The 19,389-nt window shown below is 41.5% G+C and overlaps 2 protein-coding genes across 4 annotated transcripts in view; one reads left to right on the forward strand and one right to left on the reverse strand.

Moving 5' to 3' along the window:
- The window catches only part of LOC132330935 (protein zyg-11 homolog B), a 21,569-nt gene extending 7,599 nt beyond the window's left edge, over positions 1–13,970 (reverse strand). For both annotated transcript variants that reach the window (XM_059853805.1, XM_059853804.1), the window contains exons 1-8: positions 13,855–13,970; positions 8,047–8,212; positions 4,915–5,669; positions 2,741–2,881; positions 1,350–1,526; positions 1,122–1,186; positions 444–543; positions 305–355 (exon numbers count right to left, since the gene is read on the reverse strand). In XM_059853805.1, the coding sequence (XP_059709788.1) occupies positions 305–355; positions 444–543; positions 1,122–1,186; positions 1,350–1,526; positions 2,741–2,881; positions 4,915–5,669; positions 8,047–8,212; positions 13,855–13,857 (1,458 nt within the window). In that variant the 5' untranslated portion in view covers positions 13,858–13,970. The remainder of the gene's footprint in view (positions 1–304; positions 356–443; positions 544–1,121; positions 1,187–1,349; positions 1,527–2,740; positions 2,882–4,914; positions 5,670–8,046; positions 8,213–13,854) is intronic.
- Positions 13,971–16,800: 2,830 nt separating this feature from the next.
- Positions 16,801–18,615, forward strand: LOC132330937 (cytochrome c oxidase assembly factor 7). 2 transcript variants are annotated; one of them, XM_059853809.1, is made up of 4 exons: positions 16,801–16,989; positions 17,066–17,206; positions 17,450–17,524; positions 18,025–18,615. In XM_059853809.1, exons 1-4 carry the CDS (start codon positions 16,884–16,886, stop codon positions 18,471–18,473), a joined length of 771 nt encoding a protein of 256 aa, XP_059709792.1. In that variant the 5' UTR covers positions 16,801–16,883; the 3' UTR covers positions 18,474–18,615. The 2 variants fall into 2 exon arrangements, with proteins under 2 accessions (XP_059709792.1, XP_059709793.1); XM_059853810.1 differs by lacking the exon at positions 17,450–17,524 and having other exon boundaries at positions 16,805–16,989.
- Positions 18,616–19,389: the final 774 nt, after the last annotated feature.

A 19,389-nucleotide genomic window follows, 5' to 3' on the forward strand; every position in this document is an offset into this window, starting at 1 on the left:
CTAGTACAGATGGCACAAAGCCACCCACAGAACTCAGAACCTTTACAGCAGTATTTACTTCACATATTCTCATTTTGAGCATCTTTCACCTTAAACAATTAATTTCAAATCAAGATAGGTCTTGCTATCTTACTTTGCATTAATAGTGTCAAGTTTTTCCACTTTGGCTAACCTTCTAAATAATTTTCACATGAATACACATTAACATGTTCTTAGAATTTTATATGTTTACTTTGTATCTTCAGGAATACTGCTAGTATGAACAGCTGGAGAGGATGGGATGGCAGGAGAGCATCTGACTTACCCTAACAATGAAGAGTTCTGCACCAAGTTGAGCTGTTTGCTCTGTTGAAAGCTGTAAACAAACAGAAGGAAATCAGCTTAGACTGATTATTTTAGACTTTAGAAATGTTATCCTATCATCTCAAAGCTTAATTCCATACCTTTGCAGCAAGAATGGAAATTATGGCTACAGCCATCCTTTGCATGTTTTGATCTTCATGATTACACAACCACTGCATAACAAGTTTGGCTGCTTCAAACCTGGAAGTTAAAAAACCATAATTTTCATAAGTCTCTTAAGTGTTAGTAAAAGAAAGATGTACACAGACAACAGAAGCATGCTTTATACCATAAAAAGTAGAAAGACACAGTGAAATTGGAGGTATTGTATCAGTCTCTGTGAGCTTTAAGCTGTTGACTTAGGGTCTCTTACTTCTAATTATATATCAGAGTGCACAGGAAGTGCTTCCAAAGAAGGAAGAAAAATTTGGCACAATCTTCTGAAACAGCAGACTGCCACACTTCAAAGTATTTGGACAAAACTTTTGAGTAGAAAAACATCTGCAAAAAGTAACCCCAGAGAAACGCTGACTTCTGTTACATGGAATTAAGGATAGACCCATCCAGGTGAAGTTAAAAAACCCCTGTACAGCAAAGGATTTTGTCAGACCTACACTCAATGTATATATTTGGGTCAACAGGCTTAAAACAATATAGGCCAGATAAATTCAGCACACTGGAAGGATTTAAACTGAGCAAAACTGTGGCCAGAAACAAAGCTTCTGAAGAAAAATATTCTGCAATGCTGCAACTCATGTCAACTGACATCTAAAACTTGCCTGTTAAATGGGACATCCTGAAGGATTCTGTCACTGCATAGCGAAAGAAGGCAATTCTTTTGCAGCTGTGAGAAATGAAAAACAATTGCTTCATTAGAAACACAAAAACTTCGGAACACTTCCTTGCTATGAACATATTTCCCCGAGGTCCTGGGATGTGGAGAAACCTTTTGTTGAGGCCCACAAGACAGAGGACACCAGAGAAAGCAGAGGAGGTTTGCCTTGTACCTGCTGATGATTTGGGAAGTGCTCCATGGCCTTGAGGAGCAGGTGAGTGACGTCTGCCAGGAGCCGCACGGGCATCCCAGCCGCCAGGTCCTGCTTGGTGAGGTTGAAGACGCAGGCGCTCGCCGCCAGCTGCACGGGCAGGTTCAGGGGGTGGTTCCTCATGCCGATCACCACCAGCTGCAGCACAAGGGTGGCCCACGTTAGCTGCTCACACATTTGCACCCAGACCCCAAGAACAATCTGCCTCCAGCTCGAGGCCACAACAATGACTCACAGCACCCAATTTGTGCCTCCCTTGTACTTGAGTGAGAAATCCATCTGGTGTGATTTGAATTCTCAAGGAATAACGTTTCCTTTTGCTCAGCAATTCAAAGCTGGCAACTTCTACTGCTCCAAGTCTTTCTGCACAGCTTGTAGCAACCTCACAAAGAAGAGGCTGCACAGATTACAAGAAATTCCTAGAAAGAGCCAGGCTGGGATGGAATCACCAAATCCTTTCAGAGGTGAATGAAGCAGGACAGTTTCTGCAGTGCAATGGTAATGATGTAGTGCCTTGCTGTTTGGTGATCAGCCATTTGAAGTCACATTCTGAGCTGCTCGTTCAGGACAGATTTTTTGCAGCTTCTTCCTGAATGATGTTTTTGGCCATGTATATTGATTGTGATCTCACCAAATAAACACCTAATAATAATATTTTTCTTGTTGATAACTGACTGGTAAAGTCTTTTTGACATTGATGCCAAATTTAAGGCCACTTGTTCAACATCGAAGAGGATAAGAAAAATAAAAACCATGTGTCCTATTGGTCCTCTTTTTAGGATTCCTACAAAACTTAAACCATCTCTAACATTCTAGACATGGAAAGCCAATGCCTGGAATGAATTTCTAAGGAAGTTTCTGGGCTCCAGGTTACAGCCCCATACAGAACACTAACAAATCCATTCACCCATTACCATACTGGAGGGTGACAGTAGAGAAGCAGTCACTGAATTCCTTCCTTATTATTACTGTTTCACGAGCATCAGCAGAAGGCACTGCTCTGTCTGGTGAATAAGAGTAGACACACCTTTGATTAGAACCCAGACAGATATGATCTAATGACAGAATTCAGCATCTGAAGAATATTTCATATCATCATCAAAGGTATGTGAAAAAATTAATTTACATGCTACTAAATTTAGATAATTTCCATTAGCAGAGAACAATTTTGCCTAACATAAAACACTACAGGGCATCTTCTACATCACTCGTGTTTAAATAGTTCTTTATTTTTATTTAACATTACAATTATAATCTTAAAAAACACAACCAAAAAGGTAAAAGCTTATAAACCAATTTATACCAGGATTTTGGGGATGAGCTCAGGAAGAACACATAAGAACCAATTTTACCTTTAAAATTTCAGGCTTAGTTTTTTCCATTACATGTGTCAGGCTGAATAAATGAAAGAGTGCTTCTCTCACAAAGAAGGCCCGCTCACTGTACCGCTTCAGTGCTTCTGAAATCTGAGTTTCATTTGCTTCTCCTGACACCTGTGAACACAGAAATAATCTTTAGTTCAAGATGTTAACATTTTACTTGCAAAGCTTTGTTCTCAAAAAATGCAAAGCTGCAGTTTCAAAGGCAGTGATTTGGCCAAGTCCTTCAGTAAGCAAATGATTGCCAGCCTGCTCTAGTTTCCATCTAATGATATTTTCTGTTTATAACTGTAAATTGTGTAACTGGTTTGTTCCTAAGTCCTACTATTTAATGAATCGTTGCTGCAATCACTGGTTTTTAAAATTCTTAGGGCAGCATGCAGAACCTGTTCTACCTAACATGGCACACACAAAAAAAGCAAAATGCTCATATATAAAGTGTCACATTCTGTGCATCCTGTATTGTATACAGGCATATTTTTTTGAAACTTCTGATATCAGGAATATATTACAGCCTTGAGAGAACTGAGAGCATCTTGGATTTTGTTTTTTATTCTCCACTGATTAGAACAGGGCAGCCCTGTTTACTGACATGTTGTACAGCCAATTATACCCTACATGAAAAATTTCCACTTGGTTTCATGTTCTCAACTATAATATCTGCCTAGTGTTCATAATCAAATTTCACAGGGCTGCTGTAAAGACAGTAATATTTTACCTCTGCAGTTTCCATGAGTTCTGTGTCTTGTTTACTCTTTAGCAGTATCTAGACTAAGCAGTTGAATATTTCAGTAGTTACTAATGAATTTAGGTCACACAAAACAAAAAGAAAAAGGAGATAAAACCAATCATAGCCTACAGTCTCTTCTTGACAATTATGCCTTAAAAAAAAAAAAAAAAGGAATGCAAACTGCATTTTGCTAACCACAGTGCCACAAGTCCATTGTGACTTTCACATTACTAGAACCTTCTTCCTTCCTGCCTTTTCATGGCACAGACAGTTCTATGAAGCAAGTATTCTGAACAGCAAGGATTACATTGTATTATTTTATACCAAACATGAGGTATAACCGCCTGATGCTGGATATCATCACACCAAAGGGGAACTTGCTTTCTCTATGCATTTCAATATTGAGACACTTTGCTATCAGCTGTGACAACTAGGTACTCAAGAAACCTGGACCTTAAAAACTGTCAAATGTTTCAGAGGGAAAAAATACAAAATTGAGAAGCTGTTTTACTCCACTTGCCTACAACAAGAGCATTCTGAATTTTAAAACTGAAGTGGAAAACTAGACTTGCACAGAAGACAGATTAAACTATGGACACATTAGGCTCTCTTCCTCATTCTCTCTGCAGCTTCCATCATCCTCAAGACACAGCAGAAAGGAAAACTCAGTGTCAAAGATGATATACCACTGACATGTCTAAAACAACTTTTTCTTAATTAATTCTGACCTGCTCATTCTCCAATAACTGCCTTCAGATTTTACAGAACAGGGAATGATGTCTTGTTGCCTGGCTCTAAAAGATAAATAAATGCACTTCAGAAAATATAATCTCATCCTAAGGGGCTAAGTAACTGAGGATTTGTTCAAGAAGAGGAAGTCTTTCATCCTAAGTTATTGCTTCTTAGGTGATGTATTCATCACCAGAAGACCTTTCAAGATGGGTAGAAATATTGTAAGAGGAAATAGCTGCGGTGATGGAGCATAACAGCAACTGAGTGATTCAGCTTTATTGTATCTGCTGTGTTAATCATGAACTGCTCAAAGCTTATGCAAATTCTACCTCCACCCCTTACACATTGCTGACTTATGCCAGATACTGTCTGGAATCCAGGGAATATTATCCCACTAAGTGACTTCAGACAAGACAAAGTTCAGCCTTCTTAGACATGCAAAATCAAGATCTAAGGTTCACTGAAAAGGCACAGAAAACAGATGCCTCTTACAAGTATATGTATATATACAGTATTATGTAAGTTTAGCAGTTTGTGTCAAAATTAAGTAGGAATTTCACCTAAAGCCTAATTATAATTAACACTTTAAAAAAAATGAACCTACACACACATACATTTACAAACTATTAGCCCTATTTTCCCTGCACATTATATTTTTTCACTGAAATTAATTCCCCCACTTAACCTTCAGGTTTCCTTCTCCTGTTAAGAACTCTGAGTAGCCGGCATCAGTAGCTAGCAGTCCTACAAACTGCATCGTGGGCCGCTGCAGAACGAATGCTTGTACAGCTTTATCTGTGACATGTTTTCTTCCAGAAATGTCCAAAGACACAAGGTTAGGCAAGATATCTTTCTGTTCCAGTAAACGAAGAGCTATGTCCGATGTGAACTGTTTGTCATCCGAAATATCAAGGTGATTCAGGTATTTGAGTTCTCTTATAACATCCAGAATCTGGGTCGTGGTCATTTTCAAGCATTTCAGGTGGTGCATGGTCAAAGACTTGAGCCGGTCTTTGCAGGTGAGGAGTGCTGTTATGTCAGTGACAGAGGTGTTGGATATATCCAGACTTTCCAACCTGGGAAGTGAAGCAACATCTGCCAAGTCCTCATTGTAGAACAGCACGTTGGTGATGCTCAAGGCGCGAAGCCCGGAGAGCTGACTGAAACACCTCTCATAGGGGTCTTCCAGAGAAAGAGTCAGTGAGTTCAGCACCAGGCACTGCAGATTCTGCTGGATCCACTTATTGCTGCCCAGTCCACTGATAATGTCTGTGATTGTTATATCTGCATTGACCCCCGTGGCATCCAGCTCCACCAGCTTGTGATGGCAGAAGGCTTTGCGGAAAGCCACGGCTGAGATTTTGGCTTTGCGGATACAGGCTCGCTTCAGGCGCATCTGGTTGCCTCGGAAGATGCCCACAGTCCCATCGTTCAGAAGCCCTGTGGGAAAACAGCATCAGTGCTTGGCTCCAGTGTTACATACCACCACTTTGACATTAAAGACCCAAAGTGTACAAAATATTGGCAGAGAAAATTAACTACAAAGTAGTTTTCCTCGGATCATTACACCACTGATACCAAAATCTTACGTTTGCCATTCCACTTTGAAGATAATGAGGTCATGTTTGGAAAATTCCAGGTTTAAGAATAGGACAGATAAATAAGAAGCAGTAAATGCATGTTACCTGTTTGGTTCAGGAAATGGAACACAAAATTAAAAAAATACGGGTATGATTCATAAACACTTCTCTGCTGCCCTCATTTACTGCATTTTTCTCACTGAACTGGTTAGAAGTGTGTTAAAAGCAGAATTTCAAAATTTCTGAGTGCAATTCTCCTCTGGCCACAGTTCATTAACCTCAAGATTGCACCACCTATCAATGACTTGTTCTCATCTTGCTTTAACTACATAATCCAGCATTTCACTGAATTCCTAAGACGAATCAATACTAAATTAAGCTAATTAAGCTCTATATGAAGAAGGTAGGAGTGTTGCTCAGAAACAAGCTGAATGTGAGAGAGAAACCTAAGAAGTGATTCAAAGAATAGAAAGAAGAGGGCAAGGAAAGGGTGGGAAGGAGAAAACAGACAGCAATGAAAAAAAGAAAAAGCAACAATCTTGTTTAGTATCTTTTTACTCAGTAGAAAGAATGCATAAGTAGCTTTTTCTTGCAAGACACTGGCAACATCCTAACTGAAACAATACATGGAGTTCCCTGAATTATCAAAAATGCATTGAATATACAAATATGAAATCTTGGTGTCTTATCAACAGAAGGATTACAAAAAGCCATGTGAAGGGTACAGTTGCACAAGCATCCATACAAAAGGAGTAGGAAGAACATGTCCTAGTTTTGCTCCTACAGGGTAATAAATGTCAATACTCCTAGTTTTTAATCTCCTACCTTCACACATACTTAACAAAGAAAATGAAATAAAAATGCAATATATTTGAATAATAACATCATTGCCACTACAGTTTGGATTTAAGTCATGGGCTAGCAATTCCCTCCGTGACAAAGGCAAATATAAAGATTTGCAGACCTTTCTAAGAAGCAAACGCTTCAGGCACTTCTGACCAAGTAGTCAGGGGACTACTTTCCTCTTTTGCAGGGAAAACAAAAATATGGGATAGAACAACTGGTATGGAGCAGAAAAAGTAAAAGCAATAAATATAATTACAGTTTGGTTAAAGTATCACTAAATTCTTAATTTTTGCTAATCTCTTCATTTAAGGACCAAAGCTCTCTCCCGGGCCTACCTTAGCCACACTGTGTTTACCTGCCACACACTTTTTTTCCATCCTGCATTCTCTGTGTTTGTGGTATTTTGGTGTCTGGAAATGTCTTCACCACTTCCAGCACTGGTAGTAAGTTTCTGGTAATTCAGTTTCCTTGAATCTGATTTCTTGGGACTACTCTAAATAACTCCTTATCAGAAAGTAGTGTATGTTAAAGATTACTCTTTTTTTTTTATGAGTTTGTCTATTTTAGGATCATTCTTTCTGTTACTTCTGACCAGAACAACTTGAGAAAACCATTACTTGCCCAGTAAGACTCAAATAAAATCTGCATCTATAGGATAGGGTGTTTGGTCTGTTTACAGTAATTTTTGTAAAAAAATGAGAAATGACACATGAAAAGTCTCCAGCATCTCAAGGAACAGGTCTCTTATCTCTACTCTAGCACAATTTATACCTTTACTTTTTCATTAAAAGAAATTTTATTACACAATTTTTATCATGCTTAAAGCAAGCAACTGAGATAGCAGCCCTATCCTCAGAGAAATGCTGAGAGAACCAGTAAGCCAGAACACAAAATGTAAGAATACCATAAGCTGTTTATACCACTTTAAAACTGAGTGCTTTGAAACAAATAATTCTATGTCAATAAAAGTGTTAAAAGAGATGAGAAACTGCTTTAATGAATCACAAGTTTTTTTTCTAACTTGATCACAGGGGCACACAGTTTAAAAAAAAAAATCAATTAAATGCTCTTCAAGAGGTATTGTTGCTAAAAGTAGTAGAATCTTTTTTTGTTTTTTTTCTGAAATGACTGAAAGAAGATTGAAGAATGTTCAATAAAGGAACAGTAAAATCATAAACCAAGACTAAGAACTTTCTATTTAGATCTATGTGGCAATGCAAAGCTCAGCTGAAGCTGTGTAAAGCAAAAATAACAAAAATTCTCTATTAAGGGATTACAGAACACAGTTTTAACAGCTGCAGCAGCAGAATCTACTAGAAAATATAGCAGAACTGCAATGTCACATTCCAGTGAAATAAGTTCACCACTGACCCACAAATGATTGTTTTTACCATGAAATGCCATCGTCTGCAGCAGTCGATCAGCCACCTCTTGAGGGAACATTCCTGGCTCCTGCAAGCAAAGTGTTCCATCTTGCCTTTCTGTGCAGAACTTCTCTAGGTTGGCAGTCAGGAAATTCAAACAGATATCAAGTAAAGAATATGGAGAAGCTTCCTCCTGCCATATACAAAACACAATGAAACAAAGGGGATTTAGTCAAGTCATTCTTTCTATGAACCTTCCATTACTCTATAATGTCTTTTTTGTTATTCTGGCAAATATTACAAGAGGAGATGTCTCCCTCAGAACCACACAAAGTCAGGTCACACAATGAACAACTGGCCAAACCAATGGGAGCCTCCTTCCCCTGTCATCCCCAGAACCACATCCAGTCAGTCACATCTGCTGCGCTTTGAACCCTACTTGTGTTCCCAGAGGAAGAAAAGCAATTGCTGAAAAATAATTTTAATTTATCAAGTCTACTGGGAATTAATCAATCAAGACAGACTGAAAGAAGACTTAAAAATCAAATTATACTTCTGGATTTAAAATATTTATTTTAATCTTTCATTTAAGTCAATGCATATTAGAAGTCTACTACCAACCTATATAAGAAATGCAGATATTGCAGATAAATTGCACATATAGGAGCAATTTTTGATACTGAAAAGGACAGCTAGAGCTTCACATCAAAAAAATGAAACCCAAAAAGAACTGGCTTAATTCCAAATCTTGTGCAGCAATAAACTAGCATCTATTACAGTGATCCTTTTCCTCTTTCCAGGCACTCTGCACCTGGAAATCATCTATAGCAGAATTCTGGATACAAAGGACAAGGCAGAATATAAACTTGATCTTTTGCCTCAGAGTTTGAGGTTGTACAGTGATACATGAAAATCTCAAAGGGTTTTTTTATTCCATGTCTAATAATAACCTACTGTTTTCAGCCACACAGATTAATCAACATAAAGAATGACTCTCAGCACTGTGAATCATCCCCAGCACCACACAAAAGAAGGCCAAGTGACTGGTACATACTCCCCCAGACAATATTGAAAATAACAGCATCAACTGTTGTCAGATCTCATCTGTAGGAAAAATAGTAGCTTCCCTTTCATACAGAAAATTCTGGATAATTTCACCTTTCTTTCTCAGCTCATTTAACTTCTTGCTTCGCTTGCCTAATATGCTGATGGCAGGAGTACTGAAATATGGAAAAGGTTATAGAGGAGAAATATAAATAAGGTTACAGAGATAAGTCTTCTAAAATAAGGTGCACATATTTGAGGACTGGGAGGTACCACATTAGGGCAAAGATAGAATGGAATCTATCTTTAATGAATCATGTATTAACAACAATTAGAGACTGCAGTTTAATAGCTCCTGAAGACTTAAGCACAAGCTTGGGAGGCAAAATCTCCAAGTTATTCAAATGCAAGCTCTTTCAGCAGCTTTTGACACGCATCTTTTATTCCTTTACTCAGTTTTGCTAAGTGCTTAAGTTCCATTATTTTTAAAGCTTTATTATTACATTGTATTGTTAAAAAACAGGAGTTACTTTGTGATGCAACTTGCTACCATACCAGGAAACGGCAATTTTGGCTGCCTCCAATCTTAAAATTCTAATGAAACAAAGGACAGACTTTGGAATTGTGAATGTCTTTTGTTTCTTTTTGTTTCTTTGTAGTGTGCAATGATGCCTGCCTATTTTCAATTAGTACATGTTTTATATCAGATGGGAAAATTTCTTTTTAAACTTGAAATCAATATATATACCCAGGACTTCTAAAATAGATGATGAATCAAACAAAAATCAGAATCTTTACTCAAAGGTGTATGAAAATCATTCCCACTGAAGCAAAGACATCCACATCTCCATTAGATCTTGCATTTCTAATTTGATGCTCAAAGATGACAAAACCAGAATTCTGTCTCTCTTCATTCCTCCTGGAACTGTTCCTTCCTGTCTGCCAGAAAAGCTGAAACACTTTAATGTATCAGTGAACAAACTCCAATGAGAATTTTTAGCCCTGTAGATAGGCCACTGGCATATGACTCAGAAAACTATTTTTTCAACTAGTACCTCTGAGTGGCCAATCTGTCCTTTGGAAATGCAAGTTTAATTTTTACATAATCCCTCTGGAAGTTCACTCAGGACATCTCCATACAATCAAGGAACAAAAAGCACAAGCAGGGATCAATTACACTCACAAACAACACAGTTCTGTTTTTATTAACTCCACTCATTCCCTTTATAGGAGACATTTGTAATATTTCTTCAACTTGCTGCCAAAAGGCCGAGGAAACACCCCTGACAAAGGCTCCTGAGGTAACCTGGGCAGACAGGCAAAATGTTTTTATCTGTATCTAATAAAGTCCTCTGACAAGCATCCTAAAAACAATTTCCCAGACTGCCTGCTACTGAAATAGAACAACTTAAATGCAGTCTGGAAGCCTTTCATGTGAGCTGGAGGCATTCATTTTCTCACTCCTCTATACTTCAGGACAATATTGCCCAGTTAAAGTTGTATTTAAGCTCTTACAAGGGCAGAATTTAAGTGGTTAATTTCTCTAGCTCTGCTTTTGAATGTCAGGCTGAAGACAAACCTGCCATTTGTTTCCTGATCACTTTCTGTCTAATGAGACACTATAAATGTATGTCAACCATAGCAGAGCACTTGAATTTTTTTTTTTGTTATTATTTAATAAACATCACCCAGGAGTTTTTAAGTAGAACTTCCATTATGCTATTTTACTTTTTCATAGTCATCCTAATTATCTGATTCTTCAATTAACCTCACAGTTTCTTTCATTATATCAAATTAATTGAGTAGCCAGGAAACAAATATAAAAATTAGTTCTCCAAACCACAGAATTATGAATTACATGATGCAAGCTGGGGTGCCTTCATTAACTAAAACATATATTATGAGAGTAATGTGACACATCTAAAACCAGGCTAGCTTATGGAATAGAATAAAAAGTAGAATAATTGCATTTAGATGGGCTTTTAAAGGCTTATTTACATTAATTTTTTTTTTTTAAGTTTTAAAGTGCTCAGTATAATCAAGGCAAACCAAAAGTGTGCAAGGGGGATGGGGTAAACTGCCTGGCCACTCTGCCCTCTAACAGTAATCCAATACAGAGGTGAACTGAAATGCAAAACCAGCTTCAACTTGATGTTACCAACTCAGCTTCGAGCTCCCTCCAGTTGGAAAGGTTCTCCCAAAGAACATTATCATCCACATTTTCTTTTGAGAATTCCATGAATCAGCTTTAAATACCACTAGAACATACTCAACACATATTTAGAAGTGCAGTTAAAAAGCAAAAAGAACTTAAGGGGACACATTAAAGCACTGGGAATAAGTTAAAGAATCTTGAGGCAAACATTATAAACCCAGTTTATAATGGCTGTGTGTGAGTATCAAAATAAAATCCTGTTCATTTGGGGAAGCATCACCAGGGAAGTACCTGCTTATATAACAATACCTAAAGAAAAATAACAAACAGGTATAACTGCTGTTTTCTGTCAGTCATTACAATCTAGCTTTACAAAAAAAAAAAAAAAATTTCCACTGCTGTGTGGGCCTTTCTCATGACAGAGGTTATGATCCTACCAACTCCAGCCTGACAGATTCAGTTCCTACAGGCTCTGTCTCTCAGACTCATTAAAAATCAAATTTTTTTTCCATCAGTAATGTTTTGTTTTGGCTGGTTCTTGTTCCCCCTCAATAAATCAGTATGTAACACTGGAAGACAAATACCAATTTCATCTCTAACAGAGCCATGTCTGTGATGTGCTCCCCAAGTTCTACACCCAACTGCAGACTCAGTATGACAAACCCCAAACATGCAAAGTTTCTGTAAGCCAGGCCCCACCTGCTTTTCCCTCTCTGAAGTCCCAAAAGATGAGATGGGTACAGGATTAAGGACTTTTCAATTTGTGGTGGTCATTTCTCTCAAAACATTAACAGGAAAATAGGAGGCAATTTAAAGCCTCAGTTTTGGTGTCGCTTATACCATGTTTTCCAGCTATTTTCCACCTCTCCACAGCCCCAAAACTTTACTTACTTTCTTAAAATGAACATTCTGAAAACAATTAAGAAATAGCGACTCAAGCAACAGCCACCAAAATTACTCTCAGTGCTAAGAGAGGAAAGGCAGTGAAAAATAAACAGTTTCCTGATTTATGCTACTAAGAAAGCTTTATGATTATCCTATTTAAATTAAGTTAAATGGAATTAAACAGAAGTAGGTGATTTATTAGCCAGACTCAAGGAAGGATTATGCTCAAAACTCCAATTTAACGTTAACTATTCTGGCACAAGAAGTGGGAACACAGAGATTAAAGCTGCTACAGATACAAAGTCAGCAGCGATCACAAGAGGCCTAAAATTAAATAGTGTCACATTAGAACTACATAGTAAGGCCACATATTTCAAGATTAATATCAAGAACTTCAGAGATGAGTTCATCAATTAGAAATGACAGAGAGTGGAACCAGAGTGGTGTGCTGAACCACAAAAGAACAGGGTGAAGCAGCCAAAGAAGGTGCCAGGAGAAGCACAAAAAAAAGAAGGATCAAATCACTTTCAAGATGCTCAGGAGATCTCACATGGCTATTTATGTTAAGAGATACCTACACCATTTCAGTTTAAAGGTAACAGCTACTAGAATACTCTGGGGATGAAAAGCACATTGGGAATAGGACATAAACCCAGCTTTTCTTAGCCTGGAAGATCAAAAGGTGAGACATACAAATGCTACCTATAAATAAACACAGCACAATATATATAAACTATAGACAGAAAAAAAAATGCCATTAAAGAGAAGCACTGCAAGCACAATAACAAAGGTTTGTAGAAATGCCATGAACTGGAAGTTTTGCCATAAATTTAGACATCAGTACATAGTTGAGCAATGAAATTCTACCCTAGTTCAGTGATTAGAAGAGCAGGCACAAAATGTACCTACTTCAACAACAATGACACATAACTTCATTAGAGGATTGACTGAAATGAGGCTTTTAATGACAAGGGATGAGACTAGATTGCCCAGGAAGCTCCGGCTAAGTCCTTGAAAAGCAAATATGCACACTCATGCCTGGAGCAGAGGAGCAATCCAAACAGCTCCCATATGTTCTGCTCCGGCCTGCCTGGAGCAGGGAAAGGCTGCTCCTTTGGCAGCTCCGTGCTGGAAGAGCTCAGCGAGGCCCACGCACCGTGCCTTGGCACGGCTTCCTCCAGACAGACCCCGGACAAAGCAATTCCCAGCGGGAAGGTGGTTGTGGGGCTGGTGGAGGCAGGAGCCGGAGGAGGCACAGGCGGCTGGGCAGTGTGAGCCGGGCTGTGCCCTCACGACTGCCGGCCGAGGGGCTCTGCCGCGCTCCGCCCCGGCGGCCGCGGGTGCTCGGCGCCGCACGGAGCCGTGAGGGGCCGGTCAGGGCGGCGGGTCTGGGCCGGCCGTCATTGCCCTCCCGGCGCCCTGGGGACACCGGGGCACACCGAGCCGGGATCGAGCCTCCCCCCCTGCCGTCCGCCGGGTTCTGGGCGCACTTTTACATAACAGGCGGCAGCGCCGCGGTTACACAACGAACGGCGGGGCTGCCCCGGCCCGGCCGCGGTACCGGCGGGAGGGACGGGGCTCCGCCTGAGCCCCTCAGCCGGGTTTGCGCCGCCGCCATGGCGGCCCCTTCCCCGAGGTCACCTCCGCTACCTGCGCCGGGTCCGGCACCCGGGGCTGCAGGCGAACAGCTCCCCTTCCCTTCCTGCCTCCCTTCTTCCCACCGTCCCTGCCCGCCACCGCCACCCCCTCACCATCGCGGCGCTGGGTGCCGCCGGCGAGCGCCCAACCAGCCGGTCCCGTCGCTGAGCTCCTTCTCTTTTCGCTTTTTTTCTTTCCCTCCCTCCCTTCCCCCGTGTTTACCCTCCCCCGACCTGGAAGTAAATGTTGCCTCAGCCGGTCGGGATCCCGCCTCCCTTAAAGGGGCTGCGCCAGCACAGGTTCGTGCCGTGCTCGGGGAGCGGAGCCTCAACACTCTCGTTTAAGGCTCGAAGTGTGGGGAGAAGGGACCATTGCGCAGCAAAGCGCACCAGCCTCTCTTGCTACGAGTGTGTGGGACCTTTTCTTCGGCATGGTTGCTCCGGTGGTGGAGCCGGGACCCGAGAACTCTGAGGTGCCGGTGAGCGGCCGGCTGGAGCAGGTGAGCAGCAGCTCTGTGGCCCTGGGGACCTCTCACACCCATGAACTGGCGTCAGCTTCACGCTTCGTGCTCTCAAGCCTCTGCACTTTTAAGTTTCCTGCGCAAACTGGTTTAATCTGGTGATATGAATAATAACGTGCACCAGTACAATAGGTTCTGCCGCCTGCTTTGGCGGGGAGCTTTGCTGTAAGCATAAACCATTCCGTACAAAGTAATTTCAGGTTTCAGATAACAGTAGTAGTGAAGAAAACCTGTCTCCCAACCAATACATACAATGCACTGTTGGTCAAGAGAATACAGTTATTTCTTATTTCAGGATACAAAGTAAAGAGTGATACAAATACCTTATCCAAATAAAATTAATTAGAATACAGAATTTATGTAAAAGAATTGATGATTCTACATGCAGAAGCTTTGGATAACTGTTGTTTGTAAACCAGCAAGACACATAAATAAATACTAAGGAACAATTGCTAAAATTATTTATGTTTCTTTCTTTACAAGATAGCAAAAGATTCTATAAATCCTATGAAACACAGTTTTACCATCTTAAGGACTGCATAACAAAGCTCAGTTATAGTTCCAATTCTTTAGATTAGTCTGCTGATCTAGAGAAAATAAATTACATGCTGAGGATGTGACAAGCACAGAATTAAGAATCTCCATGTTCTGAATTTAACCACTTAAAAACCTAATCTGCTTAGAAGAAACAACTTATATAATTATGGACACAGATATTAGCTTAGATAAGGAAGCAGCTCATACTATTATTCTTAGTCCATTACGTGTTTCTTCCACTTCGTAATGTCTTTGCAAGCTTCCAGACTGTTCCTTCAATGGCTATTAAAATTCACTGATTCACTCTGACCTATCACCAGATGTCTTGTTTTCCTAATTTATGATAGGAACTGGGCTCAGGCAGTGAAAACTTTCAGTGACAGCCTGACCCCCTCCTCCCAGTGCCTGTTCTTAGCCTGCCTTGCTCTACTCAGGAGTCCACTCCTGGTATGGAGCAGCCATATGGTTGAGTTGGCACAGGCTCAACATTGGCATCAGAAGCTGTAAAGACAAAATCCCAGCAAGAGCAGACTCTTCAAGGATTTGAACTAATAAACTCAAGGAATTTCTACTGAGCCTGTGCAAACTGAAATGTTTTCAAAGCTGTATTTCCAGAGAAACAGTATTGCTGGTACAAAAGCAGTTCATCTTCTAAAGGCCCCATCCAGAATGGAGATTCACACTAACATTCTCAAATTGCAGCCAGCACTGACCAAGCAATGTGCAGTGTGCAGTCTCACACACATGGCAGTGGGTTTTGGTCAATATGTATTGAAAACAAGACTTTAATTGCATATGGAAAATGTGTTTTAATGCCAAACCAAATTTTTAACTGTCTAAGAAGTTTTAAGGAAATACTGGTGTTTCAGCTATGCACCTAGCAGGGTTTGCTGCCAGTCCAGCTGGTGATGGTTGGTCAAAATTAGCTCTAGCTCTTAATAAAGGATAAGACTTCTTCCTATGGGAGACGGCACAGGATTTAACTGAGTTTCTATTTATCCCAAAAATTCGACAAGCTGGTGTTATTCTACTTAAATAATTTGGGACAAAGCATTTTCAAATACTGCAAATATTCTTTGAAATTTATTTTAACTCAAACTCAGATTATTTTAAGCAAATCATCACACAGATTTCTAATGTGCTACTTTACTCACAAAAAATTCAGCTTGGGTTCAGAACTGCTGGAATTGGATAGTGTGCCATGTTTCTTTATTCTGTTATCACATTTGGGTTAAATTAATCCATAATGTTGTGGGTGCCCATCCCTGCAAGTGTTCAAGACCAGGCTGGATGGGGCTTTGAGCAACCTGGGATAGTGGAAGGTATCCCTGCCCATGGCAGGGGGATTCTCAGATCCAGGAGAACCAGGGTTCGTTGTGTGTTCGGTGCTTACCCGTGTCTGGGTGTTCCCAGTGCCCCAGCACTGCCTGCTCAGTGCAGGTTCCAGTACTTCAAAAAGCACTTGTGAGAGCTTTTGTGGTACCGCAGAAAGGAGTGGTGGCTGGGAGCAGTCTCTCACAGCAGCACCTCTGTTCTAAAACGGATTTGGAAATTATCGAGCTATTAATCCAGACAAAAGTGTGCAGGAGGGAGACTGAGGAATAGGGAGAGCAGCCCTGCTCCTAGGCCATGCAGAGCGCAATTAACGTACTGTCATGTCTCAGTCTACGGGTTGTGCTGAATCAGACTCCGGGAACACTCATCCGGTGGCGCAAAACTCTGAAATTAAAGTTCTAACAGTGTGTTATCGCTTAAAACTGCTGAACCGTCAGAGTTCCCGATGACCCTGGGAGCGCACAGGAGGAAGTGTAATGAGAGGAGCTATAAGGGAAGGGGCGCGAAGGGAGACTGGGGAACAGACGGGGGGAGTGACCGGAGGGCCGACCGGCATAGGGGCTGGAGGAGCGGCCACGGGAGGGGCAGGAGACGCGAGCGGAGAAGGGGCTGTCGGAGCGGGCGGAGGCGGGGCCAGGTACGGGCGGTCGGAGCGGGCGGGGAAAGTGCGACCCCGGGGGGCGGTGCCGAATCGAGCGCTCGGCGCTCGCGGGAGGCGCCGCTCCGATCGCGCCGTGACCCAGCGCGGCCATGGCCGGCTTCATCAACTTCGCGGACGAGGAGGAGGTGCGGGCGTACCTGGAGAACCTGCACGTGGAGTACAGCTACCAGTGCTTCAAGGAGAAGGACCCGGACGGTAAGGCCCTACCGCCGCCCCCCGCCCGCCGCCGCGGGGCCGGCGGGAGGCTCAGCCCGTGTCCCGTGCCTTGCAGGCTGCCAGCGCTTCGCCGATTACCTGGACGCCGTGAGAAAGGACTTCGTGGCGGCGGCGCGGGTGCTGCGCGACAACTGCGAGGTGCACGGGCACAGCGAGAGCTGCTACAAACTGGGGGCCTACCAGGCCCTTGGCAAAGGTGGGCAGGGGGGTTCTGGCGCTCGGGCCGCAGGTGACTCCGCCGGGCAACCTGTTCCGATTCCTGGCCACCCTCACATCTGCTTGTTCTCTTGACCTTGAAGGAGCAACTAACTGTCCCGCCCCTTTCATGGTCACCTCATAAAAGCTGGGAGAGGATGGAAAACCTAAAATTGCTTCCTTCTGAAAAATCAGCTTTATGTTAAGTATGTATTATTTTTTTATAATTACAACTGTTTAACAGGTATGTACAGCCAGTGCTCAGTGTTGCTCCGTATTCAGTTCACAACATTTCTTCTTGCCAGACAGAAGAAAGAAAGTAAGAAGGAAGGAAACTCACAGACTAGTAAAATGCATACCTCAGTAGTCCCCAAGTCTGTTCAAAATGTATTTGCTGGCACAGTAATGGAAAGCACTTAAATTAGTCAGAGATCTTCCAAATGAAGGTACTAGTAAGGAACAATATTATTACTGTAGTTCAAAACTAGTAACAATCTTGGTGTATACTGGCAAAATAATATTTGCCTAGTGTAAGATATTAAATCCATGGATGTAGTAATGGAAAGAGTGTTTTGTGGGTCTGGATTATTTTTTGGATACCGGTGCTGTGGTGCTTACTAGTGAGTGGAGAACAGTTTTTTAAGTCAAAGACATTAGCAGAATGTTTGTCACTGAGACAACAGTAGTGTCTCTGAAGTCCTAAATGTTGACTGTAGTATCTAAAGTAATGGATGCCGTATTTCCAGTGGGAAGCATCCTGCAAAGCAGAAAGCTCCCAGCTGTTTTAACACGTCCTCACAGTAATGTCTTGACTGACAGGTGGACTCAACCCAGATTTGAAAGCTGCCTACAAATCTTTTATGAAGTCATGTGAGAAAGGTGGGAAGAAGTCGGCAAACGCATGTCACAGCGCTGGGCTGCTGGCGCAGGACGGGAGAGCCAACAGTGATCAGCCTGACCCTGTTGCTGCTAGAGACTATTACACAAAAGCCTGCGATAGCAATTTTGCTCCCAGCTGCTTCAACCTGAGTGTGATGTACCTGCAGGGAGCACCTGGGGTCCCCAAGGACATGAGCAGTGCCTTGAAGTACTCGCTGAAAGGCTGTGAGCTGGGGCACGTGTGGGCTTGTGCCAACGCCAGCCGCATGTACAAACTGGGAGATGGCGTTGAGAAGAATGATGCCAAGGCAGAGGATCTGAAAAACAGGGCAAAACAATTGCATAAAGAACAGAAAGAAGCTGCAAGTTCTCTAACATTTGGGGAATAAAACTGGCAGTTGCAGATATTAAGACTGGTTTTTAAATGGCAAGTGAACTTGTTATTTAAATGGTGAGAGTACAGTTTTCATTTAAATAAATATCCTGTATTTGGATATGCAAATAAAATTATATTTATATGGATACAACAAATTACTATCTCTGCTGTGCATTTCTATGTTTTTGAACACACAAGTTCTTGAGAGTATTTTGCTTAGACCATTCCCTTCTTTTTAAGGAAGCCAAAAACTTGTGGTCTTTTGGGCGTTTTCCCGCATGGTTTCAAGCACAAAAGATTTCTTTTGTGTTCAACACTTCAGTATCCAGGTTTGTGCTCTGACCAGTTCTAACACACAAAAATCACAACTGCAGGTAATCCCAGCTTGGGCAGTCTGAACTGTTGCATCTCTCACAAGCATTTTCAGAACTTTGATAGCTGCTCCCTTACGTGAGCTGCTCTAAGTCATGGATAGTCATCTGTAATTTCATAGGTCTAGGCCAGTTCCACTTCCCTTAATTCCTCCAGTTGCCAACTGGTTTGTGAGAGTGTATCTGCCTGTCATATGTGCCTGAGTGCTTCAGGCTGCTCTCCCAACACGATTGCCCCTTATTTGATCACACACAAATCATTTTACCTTCCTGCTAGCTTCTGGAACATTATGTTCTATTTTCTCTAGTTCAGATTTAGGGAACAAGGTGCTAACTCATCAGTTCCTGGACTCAAATCCATAACCTGTATATGTGCAAACTGTAGCTAAACATATAGATTCTGAAACAGCTGTTTAAATAAGCAGGGCAGTGTCTGTAAATATATTCATGCACTGACAGGATCCTTTGTAATTTTGGTGTGTGTAAATATATGTGACATTTGTGGTATGTATGTTTTGCTGTAAGTTTACTGCTCAGAGCCTGAATCCTCTGGCTCTA

The sequence above is a fragment of the Haemorhous mexicanus genome, chromosome 9 (assembly GCF_027477595.1).
Source record: "Haemorhous mexicanus isolate bHaeMex1 chromosome 9, bHaeMex1.pri, whole genome shotgun sequence".
NCBI classification, from domain to species: domain Eukaryota; kingdom Metazoa; phylum Chordata; class Aves; order Passeriformes; family Fringillidae; genus Haemorhous; species Haemorhous mexicanus.

Excerpts from the sequence above, each read along its gene's own strand:
- LOC132330937 (XM_059853809.1), top strand. The coding sequence starts at position 16,884 with ATGGCCGGCTTCATCAACTTCGCGGACGAGGAGGAGGTGCGGGCGTAC. Across the intron at positions 17,207-17,449 it reads CTACCAGGCCCTTGGCAAAG|GTATGTACAGCCAGTGCTCA; the intron begins GTGGGCAGGGGG and ends ACTGTTTAACAG. Across the intron at positions 17,525-18,024 it reads TGCCAGACAGAAGAAAGAAA|GTGGACTCAACCCAGATTTG; the intron begins GTAAGAAGGAAG and ends CTTGACTGACAG.